The 12,329-nt window shown below is 35.7% G+C and overlaps 1 protein-coding gene across 4 annotated transcripts in view; it reads left to right on the plus strand.

Moving 5' to 3' along the window:
• The window catches only part of SMC6 (structural maintenance of chromosomes 6), an 86,790-nt gene extending 76,516 nt beyond the window's left edge, over positions 1 to 10,274 (plus strand). For 3 of the 4 annotated variants that reach the window (XM_032294061.1, XM_032294062.1, XM_032294063.1), the window contains 3 exons: positions 3,516 to 3,668; positions 7,613 to 7,710; positions 8,508 to 9,006. In XM_032294061.1, the coding sequence (XP_032149952.1) occupies positions 3,516 to 3,668; positions 7,613 to 7,710; positions 8,508 to 8,622 (366 nt within the window). In that variant the 3' untranslated portion in view covers positions 8,623 to 9,006. Of the gene's footprint in view, positions 1 to 3,515; positions 3,669 to 7,612; positions 7,711 to 8,507 lie in introns of all 4 variants that reach the window. The other variant, XM_032294060.1, reaches the window with a different exon arrangement.
• The last annotated feature ends 2,055 nt before the right edge of the window (positions 10,275 to 12,329 follow it).

The following is a 12,329-nucleotide window of genomic DNA, read 5'->3' on the forward strand; positions in this document are numbered from 1 at the left end:
GACAATTAGAGTTGGAAAATTTAATAAACCTTTCTTAGTAATGGATAAAACAATCAGATGAAAAGTCAGTAAGGCAATATAAGATTTAAATTACACAACCAAATTGACCTAATTGGCAGAGCTATAGAACATTGTGCCAAACTACCACAGATTGTATATTGTTTTGAAGTACATGTGAAACATCTACCAAACTGGACCATTTTCCTGGCTATAATACAATTCTCAACAAATTTCAAAGGATTAATGTCATATAGAATATATTATAAAGTGGAATGAAATTAGAAATAACAGGTACCCTTAAAGCTTAATGAATGTTAGAAAATTAAGTAGCACATTGCTATATAATCCATAGGTCAAAAAAGAAATCAAATAGAAATTAGAATATAATTTTGAATCAAACAACAGTAAAAAGAAAACATCAAAACTTGTATGATGCAGCCATAGGGTTTCTCAGAAGGGAATTTATAGCTTTAAATATATACATTAGTAAAAATGGAAAGTTGAATATTAATGGTCTAAGTTCTATCTCAGGATGCTAAAAGGAAAAAAAGTCCATTATAAATTCAAGTAGAGAGAAGGATACAGTGATACAAAGGCAGAAATTGGAGAGTAGAAAGCAAATGTACAGTAGGAATAAAACAGAATAGAGACTCAAGGTAGACCTTATGTATATGCATAAATCATACATATATGTTATGACAGGACTCCACTGCAAGCCTGTGGAAAAGGGTCGTCTTCTCATGAATGGTGTTAGGTTCAAATTGTTGGATATCCTTTCGGTAAAATAAACAGTAAGCAAAGTTTGACCCCCCTAACTTTATGTACAGAAAGGAATTTAAGTTGATCATAGACCTAAATTTAAAACAATAAAGCTTCTAGAAGAAGATAGTGTCTTTATGGGTATGTGTGTGTGTGTGTGTGTGTGTGTGTGTGTGTGTGTATGTGTGTGTGTAAGATTTTTTAAATGGGACGTAGAGCAACTTGCTGAAAAGAAAAGATTGATAATTTGGACTTTATTAAAATTAAGAACTTCTCTTCATCAAAAAGTAACATTAAACAAGTGAAAAAGAAGCCACAGACTAGGAGAAGATATTTGTGATGCACACATGCAACAAAGAACTTATGTCTAGAATTAAAGAATAATAAGTACTAAGAAAGAGACAGACAACACATTTTAAAATGGTCAAAACCCTTAAACAGAAACCAGTTTATGTAAATGGTGAGTAAACACATGAAAAACTGTTGAGAATTGTTAGTCATCAGAGAAATATTATTTATATCACAGTAAGTTACTATCACACCCTTATTATGACGAAAATGAACAGGACTGGCAATGTCTTGTGTTGGTAAGGGTGTGGAATTTCAACTCTCATACATTGATGGTGGGAGTATAATTTGGTAAAACTCATTTGGAAACCTCTCTGTGTCAATGTCTGTTAAAGCAGTTCCATTCTTGCACGTAAACCCAAGAAAAAATTAGTGCTTATTTTCTCAAGCAGATAATTTGTAAATGTTCATAGTTTTATTTATCATAGCCCAAAACTGAGCAACCCAATGTCTACCCAGAGTCAAATGGATACATTAGGGTATATTCAAACAATGAGATACTATTCAGAAATGAAAATAACAAACTGCTGTTACATACAACATAGATGATCTGACAATGGTGAGTGAAAGAAGCCAGTTACAAGGGTGTGTAGTTAGTGTATATAAATATGAAGCATATATACAAAAGAGTATATGTAACATCTACATATGAAGTTCAGGAACTGTTAAGGTTGATGTTGGGTGATTAAAATCAGAATGATTTTAATCATCATCCTTTTCATGAATGATAATATGATACAAGTAGTTTGCTTAGATGCTGGGAATGTTCTTGTGTCTTGATCTCAGTAGTGGTTACCCAGATGTGTGTATATATTGTAAAGAATTGAGTTGTACACTTTTGTGTTCTCTATAAAAAAATATACTATAATAAAAAATGGAGAAAAGGAAAATATTAGAAGTGTTTGAATAATTTATCTCTAGAGCTAACTATACAAAACAACTCAAGCTAGACTTTCTGATGTTGTCATCTCTGTTTTTCAAAAGAATATCATTGCTTGAAGAATCTTTAACTTCTGTGGTCTTCATTTTACTACTAAGGAAACTGGCACTGAAGTTCCATGACATGTTAGTAATAGATGGCGGGGAGTGGGGGAGTAAAAGCTAGATCCCCCAAATTTACCTAGGGCTTCATTTATTAAATTGATGCAAAATATCGTTTTGGGACAAGATTGCATCTTGGTATTTAGTTCTTGCTTTTATGTGGAGATTTGTGTTCGGTTGATTGTTGGTCTGGTTTGATCTTCTATTGCTTACGTTAATATTGCTTTTTCATTTGAATTTTCATAGAGGATTCAGACTTATGATAGATGTAAAAGTTTAGAGTATGTTTAGATTTGAAATTTTTGCCTTTTAATAATAATAATAAATGAGTGCTAACGAGAACAATATCATTTTTCAAATAGTGAATTGAAAAATATTGGAAGCTATATGTCTGCTATTAATATGAAACTAGTTGTTCCTCTGTTTTCACCTTGTATGCGTATATGTATATCTGGAATTTTGTCAAAAAAAAATAGAATCCTTCCTAATGTTATTGTATATTCTCAGGAAATTGTGTGAACGATTTGCTGTTAATTTTGTTGGTTGCTTTCTTATTGTTTCTATGGGCCTTTATTTAGTAAAGAATTTTAAAAAGATATTATTTACATATTTCAATCCATTACTTCGGCCAGTATATGGTTTTTCAAGTTGGTTCTGTCCTTTTGACGTTCAGTAATTACTTTTAGTGCAGTTTAACCACTAGATGTCACTATAATTCAAGTAACAAAAAATCTCAGCACTTTTAAATGTTTGAAACTTCAGTTTCAGGGCTGGGTGTGGTGGCTTACACCTGTAATCCCAGTACTTTGTGAGGCTGAGATGGGAGGATTGCTTGAACTCAGGAGTTCAAGACCAGCCTGGGCAACATGGGGAAACCTCATCTTCACCAAAAAAAACCAAAAATACAAAAATTAGCTGGCCATGCTGGCATACTTCTGTGGTCCCAGTTATTAGGGAGGTTGAGGTGGGGGATCACTTGAGCCTGGGAGACAGAGGTTGCAGTTAGCCAAGATCATGCCATTGCATTCCAGCCTGGGCAACAGAGTAAGACCCTGTCTCAAAAAATAATAATAATGTTGATTAACATTGATATTTTTGTTATCAAGCCTTTGGAATTTTGGTATGTTAAATTCACTTATGGTGAAAAAAGTTTTCAGTCTGATTCTCTTGCAGTAGAACGAGAAATACCATTATATGTATAACTGTTTTACTGTAAAGTATTTTGAATGAAATGGATATTTCCAAATGACTAGTCATTTTATTCTCACGTCCTTTTTACTTTCTATTATTTATTTATCTGTATTGTAAAGAATTTAATCTGGCCTTTTACATACTTAGTTTTCTGTTTCTTATCAACTCTCTTCAAGGTTCAGCCTGGAGAAGGAAATAAAGCTGCCTTCAATGATATGAGAGCCTTGTCTGGAGGCGAACGTTCTTTCTCCACAGTGTGTTTCATTCTTTCCCTTTGGTCCATCGCTGAATCTCCTTTCAGATGCCTGGATGAGTTTGATGTCTACATGGTATTGTTAAATTTTAAATTCTCTTTTTCACTTTTTTGTTTGTTTGAAACATGTATTTCTTAAGGAACCAAATCTTTCCTGAGTTTTGTCCCTAACAGAAAAGATCCTGCCCTGACACTTTAGTCTGTGACCAATAGCGGAGAAGAACTAAAGAACTAGAATTCTCTCCCTTGCTTCCAGGCACACAGTACCCCTAGAGACCCTGCCCTGGAGGGGTCCTCCTCTTCTCGCCCAGCATGGATATCCATACTCTCCATCAGATAGGTGCTTTCTCCCTCACTCTCTCTCCCAGCTTATCTTCATCAATCCATAAATATCTTCAGGTATTTTTTGTTTTAATAAAAAATTATAACCAGTTCACCACCCTGGCTTTGACTCACCCTAGCTACTGTTTGCTGTTCCTTCCTTCATAACCACACATTTCAGAGCAGTGTATAGAACATTAAGGGAGCAAGAACTTTGGAATTTGAGGTTAACAAACCTAGGATTTGAGAACTACCTCTAACAGACAAAATATTTCTACTTACTGGGTCTCAGAGTCTTCGTCTGCAAATTAGCATTATTACTAATTCCTTCCTCTTAGGGTTTGAGTGCGGCTCAAATGGTATCTTTCATACTTACTGTGGTTCAGGCATATAGTATGTTCTCAAAAATTAGCGATTATTTCCTTCTTCATATCTCATTGTTTCCTAAATCTACTGTAATCTGGATGTAGATGACACTACTCCGGTAAAACTTGTTTAGCAAAGGTTATAAATGAGCTTTAATCTTTTTTTTTAAATTTTTTATGAGCTTTAATCTTACCTTATTTTTTGAAGTATTTGACACCACAGACCTATCCTCCATCCCTTAAAATGTGTCTGCTTACCAACTGCCACCCTTTTGTTTCCTGGTTTTCCTGTTTTCTACTCTTTGTCCTTAATCTGCCAAGTTGCCTCCCCTAATTCTGTTCCCCTTAAACATTTGAGGTCTTTGTTTGCTTGTTATAGTGTTGTTGATTTTCCTGAATTTCATATCCTACTTCCCTCTACACACATACACATATCACAGTTCCCAAGACTACTGCCTGCGTATATGGATAGATACCTACCAACCCATAGCTCCGCATCCTGACTTCCCTCCTGTACTCTAGACCCAGATGCCCTCCTTCCTGTTAGACATCACCTGGTAAACAACCAGTATCTGAAATTCAGCAGGCCTGAGGTTGGATGTGTCTTCATCTCAAAGCCTTTTTCTTTTCCTGAATTCCCTACCTTGATTAATGCAAACTGTCATTTCAAACCCAGTCACCCGACTTTGACACCTGTAATTTATCTTTGATTCTTGCTTCTTCAAGTCTGATCTCTGTCCGCTTCTCCTTTAAGACCACTCTTTTGTCTCTGCCCTCTTCTCCTTTCTCACTGACACTCTTCCTCTCATCCCCCTCTCTTTGCCTCATGCCTGTGGTGATAGCCTCTTCTCCGCACTCCCAGGCTTTCGTGTGGTCCTTTCTTCAGCCTGTCCTCAACAGGTTTACATTTCTACAATTGATCTGATTGTGGTCATTCATCTATATAAAACCCTTTGGTGGTTATTATATATGGAACAAATGTTTAATTCTGTAGGGTAGCTTTGAGACCCTTCACTACTGTTTTCAGCTATTCTAAGCTATTTGTAATTCTCCAAACATGGTACCTCTGCCTAGTGTGCCCTCCTTAATCATGTGTCACTCTATTCATCTTTCAGGACATCGTTCAAGTGCCACCTTTATGAGACTTCCATGACCACCATACCCTATCAGGCAGGATAAGGAACTTCTCAGAGCTTCCTTTGCACCACCTTACATCAACTCATAATATATATTACTTTTATATTTTTATTTAAGATAAAAATATAAAAATGCTTTATATTATTATATAATATTTTCTACTATTTTTTATTCTGTTGAAGTTGCCTATTTTTATATCTGAATCTCCCACCAGATTGTAACCACTTTGAGATTATCAATTATGTCTTAATGATATTTATGTCTCCTAATGCCTGGCCTATAATAAACATTTAGTAAGCGTTTATTCCTGAATCAGAATTTATACCTGTGGGTGCTCTATAATCCTTCAGTGTCAATTTTTTTCTATGATACTATTGCTGAAAATGGGTGAGAAATTCCTCTGAGAATTGTCTTCAAAGTTAATCACGAGTCATAGAAGATGATTATTCTTTCCATGCAGTATTTTTGTTTAAAATGCTGCTGTGCAGTCCTATCCCTCATCTTGCATGTAGATTTAATTCTAAGCAGCTCCTTTCTCTTTCAGAAACTTAGAGCTTCTTAATCAGAATGGCACTTTGCCCCAATGAAATTACTCAGAAGAATGTGCCCAAGTTCTGTGACCTAATCCAAGGAAAACAAATTTTGGGGGGTTCAGTGGCAGTTTTGTTACAAAATAATGAGTCTCTCAGAGCAGATATGCCTGATGGAATTTTTATAGTCAGAGCCATTGAGCAATACAGCCGGCATCTACATCCCCTTTTGACTCCACAGCCCTTGTTCTAAATCACCATGCTGTATTGCCACATATAGTTTTATTTTTTATTTTTTTCAGAGACAGTCTCATTCTGTTGCCCAGGCAGGAGTGCAGTGGCACGATCTCAGCTTACTGCATCCTCTGCCTCCTGGATTCAAGTGACTCTTGTGACTCAGCCACCTGAGTAGCTGGGCTTACAGGTGCACACCACTACAGGTGCACACCACCACACCTGGCTAATTTTTGTATTTTCTGTAGAGACAGGGTTTTGCCATACTGGCCAGGCTGATCTTGAACTCCTGGCCTCAAGTAATCCACCTGTCTCAATCTCCCAAAGTTCTGGGATTACAGGCATCAGCTACTGTGCTCGGCACCACGTAGTTTTAAATAAAACCTTTAAAATGTATGTGTTCGTGTGTCAATGATTTCAACTTTTAGGAATTTTGTAATGGGATGAAGAACACTTTGATTTTCTTTTACTGTTATTTAACTCAGAAAATGTAGGCACAGGTCTGTATCATTTAATTCCGAAACCTATTATAACTAAGCATTATTCTTTTTCTATACCGTGATGTGCTATTCAACTTATTTAAAGATACAATTGAGAAATTGGTCTGTAAATTCAATTTGGTTTACATTGTACAAATGGTAGAGGTAATGGGGAGAGCCAGACTTTTTAAAACTTAACCTTTATCATTGAGGGAAAATTTGAGAGACTTAATGGATTTGAGACCAGCCACTTTTGTTACCATTACCCTGAGTGATTAACGATTACTGTACAAATTAGTTTCATTCTCTAACATTTAGTTGTATCATGTGAATTTTTTTTATTATTTCAATTGCTACACATATTTGAGGAAGGGGGCCATGCATACAAATATTTTGACTATAGAAATTACCTGAAAGACATATTTATTCAGTTATTGTCCACTAATAGTTTTTCTTTTCTTTTTTTTTTTTTTTTTTTTTTTTTCTTTTTTTTTCTTAGAGATGGGGTTTCATTCTGTCATTCAGGCTACAGTGCAATGGTATGATCATAGCACTTACTATACCCTTGAGTTTTGGGGCTTAAGTAATCCTCCTGCCTCAGCCTCCCGAGTAGCTAGGACGACAGGCATGCACCACCATGCCCAATTTGTGTGTGTGTTTTTGTATAGACAGAGTCTCCCTGTGTTGCCCAGGCTAGTCTCGAACACTCTCAATTGATCCTGTCACCTCCACCTCCCAAAGTATTGGTATTACAGACATGAGCCACTGCACCCAGCCAATTTTCTCCTAATGGTTTCTGGTATTCCTTTTCCAGTATATTACATTTCTTGGACATCCTAGATAATGTGATGACTAATTCCTGGATGAAAATCCGGGAGCTTGATTAGCCCACAGAATGCTGCTTTTACAAAAATGTGACTAATAGCAGTCCTAACTTCTGCCTTTGTTTTTCAGGATATGGTTAACAGGAGAATTGCCATGGACTTGATACTTAAGATGGCAGATTCCCAGCGTTTTAGGCAGTTTATCTTGCTTACACCTCAAAGCATGAGGTAACTTTTTAAAACTTTCTAGATACATATCAAGTATATAAAAGGAAAAAAGACATCTTTCATAATTTTAAAGTACAAATATGTATAAGACCGATGAAAATAAAAATTAGCTCCCCTACTAGTTCAGGAGATGTAGGATGGTTTTCCCTTTTCTACATATTTAAAATTTTTCCTGTATTACTTCCCTTTCATAACTGAAACAAGTTTCATAACTGAAACAAGTTACTATTCTGTTTTGAGTCTGCTACTGTGTAGTTATCATGACAAACTGAAGTAATACAATTTTAGTAATTCTGTTTGGACTAAAATGATTCATGATTCCCTCATCTTGTCTCTCTTCTCTTGGTGACTTACAGATAACAATCTCTCTAAACAAAGAGCTTTACTCTGCTGTCAGTCAGTATTTATTGGGTGCCTACAATGTGTCAGGCACTGTGTCACTTAGAGTTGATATTCTGCCTCTAAAGTGGCCATGTGATTATATGGGGATTTAAATTTGTGGTTGGGAATACTCAGGTAATGTCTTCTTTGCTCGACTATAGCAAAAATCAAAAATAGTTGATATATAAATCTCTTTCATTTTTCTTTTCCTCCAAACTTAGGAAGTTAATTTTTTAAAATGAAAACAAATTGTTTCCTTAATGCAAATAGTGTTTCCCCTAGAACTCTAGATATTAGACATATCCCGGATAATAGCCAAATATTTAGGTTTATATTTTCATGAGGTAATATTAGAATTTTTTTTAATGGGCAAAGGTTTTCTTGGAAATTTGAGTAACTGATTTTATTTCTTCTAGTTCACTTCCGTCAAGTAAACTAATAAGAATTCTCCGAATGTCTGATCCTGAAAGAGGACAAACTACATTGCCTTTCAGACCTGTGACTCAAGAAGAAGAAGATGACCAAAGTTGATTTGTAACTTAACATGCCTTGTCCTCATGTTGGATTTGTGAAGGGAAGAAAAAATTCTGGACTCTTTGATATAATAAAATGAGACTGGAGGCATTTTGAAATGAAATAAACTCCTTTATATATCCAACCCCAATCAAATGTATAAATAAGCCTAGAAAAGCAACTACAACCAGCAATTTAAGATTACTATTACTTTCCTTTAAGAAAGTCAATTTCATAGTACTGATTTTAAATCTTTTTAAGTTTGTTTTTGTTATTTTACCATCTATTTTTATAGATTGTTTTTCAGAAGTAAAATTTTGTACATATATACATGTACATATCTGTTTAGTTTGGGTTCATTTCTATAGCATTTTGTAAGAAAATAAAAGTTTGAGTACCTGATTATATTTAGTTTTGCTTTTACAGATACTACATTCTATAGTTATCAAAAATGGGTGAAGGGAGGGATTTCTCATTGCAGAGGGTGGGATGCAAGGGCAGTAAGACACTTTTACGGAGGACTGATGCTTTACCAACTTGTACACGTGCTTTTTTCTCAGTCCTTTAACTGACCACCCTGCCAAGAGCCTGCAGCCAGTATCAGAACTGGATAATGACAGTTTTTCACTCTGACCTGCAGCATGCTTGCCTGGTTTAAAAGCCCATGGTCTGCAGTCCAGGGTCAGGGACTCTTCGGGCTTGCCCTCAGCTGAGAGGACACAGGCTAGAGGGACTTGTGCAGACCAGCCTGGGAGAAGGGCTGGGAAAGCTGGGAGTGGAGGGTGGATCCTCATGGAGCAGGAGAGCTAGTGGCTGCAGGAGCCTGAGGCCATGCTGTTGACGGTGAGCTGACATCAGTTCTAAGACTCATCTGATTTAGTGGTTTTAAAAAGTGTGCTGCTTAGAATGATCAAATACAGTTATTGTAAAAATGTGATGTTTATGAACTTTTTATTTTAGAAAACATGAATATATTGCTCCCTCTATTCTTTGCTACTGGGCTTCATGCTAAACTTTTAAAGAACACGTTGGATATCAAGAAGCATTCCTTACAATAGCAGCAATAAATATTAGAATAAATATTTATGAAATTGAACTATTTTCAGAAAAAGGGTAGTAGTATATTAAGAGCAGGGACTGTTCTCTAGTTATTGAGGAAAACTGGGTTTTGTGTTTTTGGTGGGGAAAGAAGCTTAAGACACTTTAGTCTTAAATTGAGGTTTGTTGCCAAATGAGATGTTTAAAAACTTGTACTTACTACTCTTAAGAATTTCCAGGAAGAGGAAAGTGTATGCTGAATATTTTTAACATTTCTCATTGATCGTACAAAGTCTGATTTTTAAATTTACATTTATAAATGCCTTTGCATTAAGACTATTTTTAACATACATGTGCTTTTCCAAATTAAAAATGAAGGAGAATATACCAAATGCATAAACTTTCATTAGCTAAGGAACTACAGTCTCTAAATTTTTGTTATAGTTTTGAATATTATGCTCTTTAATACAGGACGGCAAACATAATCCTCAAGTATCCCAGCATCTCTTATTGAATTGAAGATTATTTGTTGCTTTGGCCTCACAAAGTTTTGGTTTCAACTCACATAAGCGAAAATACCTTCCTTTAATGTTCTAAGTAGTAATATTATTATTAGAATAAAAGAATAAAAAAGTTGTTCTTTTAAAATATGTGTAACTTCTAAAAATAAAATTTATATGTATTAAGGTCATGCTTTTGTGAATTGGGGAAAGTAGTATTAATTGACTAAATTGATCCTCTACGAATCGTGACCTAAATACATCATACAGGTGACTCTTTAACCGCTAGTTTGTTATCATTGCAGCTATCACTGAATGAAGTTCCAGAAAACAAGAAAGGCGTACTTGGATCTTAAGTCTTATCTTCTCAAATCTTTGGGAGTAGAAATGATTAAAATCATTCTTAAAGTGACAAGTGTGATAAGTTTTCATAAACCAAAGTATAAATAACATAGTTACTTAAATTAGTAACCAACACTAAAGATTCAGTAATTGCCTTCTTAAATATTTTGCAAGTTTTCATGTCTCATTTCTTCCTTCCATTTCCTAGTGCTTTTTTTTGGGAGGCGGGCGTATCTTCCTCACGTCTGGGCTGTTTATATGTGGAGACCAGAATGATTAAATTCTGTGTAGGAAGCTATTGGCTGGTAGTCATGAATTTGATTAGAAATGTTGCCAACTGATGAAAACGAAGTGATCCAGAATATCTGATTAAACGTTCTCCGGAGTACAAACTAGATGTAGGGATGGGGGAGGAAGTGTTTATAAACTTTGTCCTGGGGCAATACTTTTTGGTTACATTGATGACTTAGCTATACATCTACATATATGTCTTCTACTTTGACCAATTCAGATTTTTCAGGAGAACTTGGTTTGAAATTTGCAGTCCTAAAAGTTTAAAGTTACCAATGTTTCATGGCTTGAATTAAATGCCCATGGACGTGAAGATATATCAGAATATTTTAGGAACAGGTTTTGTTATTTAAGGGTTGGCAAAGTAATAATGTGGATATAAATAAGCTGTTTCTTTGAGTCAGCAAATGAAGTTTTCTAAAGTATATATAATATTGATATTTAACATATTAATTTTGGCATTGGCATGTGGATAGAATCCATAGAAACAGAAGTGGCCTGAGTGTACTCACTAATTACAACAAGCATAAGAGGGCTTTTTTTGCTTAATTTTTCTTCAGTTTGAAAATGTAGAGATTAATTCATTAAAAAATGATTAATTTCATGCCACAAGCTAGGGACTGTTTTAAGTACTGGGAAGACTAGTACTTAAAATACTACTAAATGTCTTCATGGAGTTTAAAGTCTAGTTAGACATAAGCAATACCATACGTAATTTCAGTGAATAGTAATTCTTATGAATAATAATAAAGCAGGGTAAGGATGTGAGAGGGCAGGGAGGACTGGTATTTTGAATGGAGTGTTGGGAACAATACAGAAGGTACTATTTGAGTAGAAGTCTGAAACAAGTGATAGGGCAAGCTGTGGGGAGGAAAATATTCAAGGCAAAGGTTCCAGGCTCAAGAAATAAGGGCATGGGGCTTGAGATGAGACTGAACTTCATGCCTAGGAGTTGTAAGGCCCGTGTTGATAGAGGTTAGTGAGCAAGGAGGATTGGTAGGGGGTAAACTTCAGAGGTAGGCAGAGTGAGATCATTTGAGGCCCTGAAATTATGTTAAGCAGCAGACCTGGTGTATGCATTTTAAAAGAAGCCTTTGGCTGCTGTGTGAATAGATGAAGGTGGAGCAAACATGGAAAGAGGATGAGCAATTTGGAGACTTTTGCAGTGGTCCAGGTAAGGAGTCTTGGTGACTTGGACAAAGGTGTTGGAGACAGAAACATTCAGATTTGAAATAGAGAGGCAGCAAGACTTGCCGATGAGAATACTGGAGTTGTGAGAGAGGATCAAGGATCATTTTCTTGGGGCTGAGGCCTAAACAGCCGGATGAATACGGCTCATTCACAGAGGTCGGAGCATCGCAGGAGTGGAGGGAGTAATGGACTCCCGTGTGGGGAGAGGAAAAGCTCTGGGTTGAATGTGCAAACTTGAGATAACTCTTTAGACACTAAACAGCTAGTTAATCAGGTACTTGATGGGTAACTACATTGGCTAGGGGTAGAACTTGGAAAATAATATGCCTTAGGAGTCTGAAGGTCTGCAAAATGCTGGGAAAA

Source organism: Sapajus apella, unplaced genomic scaffold (genome assembly GCF_009761245.1).
Source record: "Sapajus apella isolate SASKATOON/1434 unplaced genomic scaffold, GSC_monkey_1.0 scaffold31, whole genome shotgun sequence".
NCBI lineage: Eukaryota > Metazoa > Chordata > Mammalia > Primates > Cebidae > Sapajus > Sapajus apella.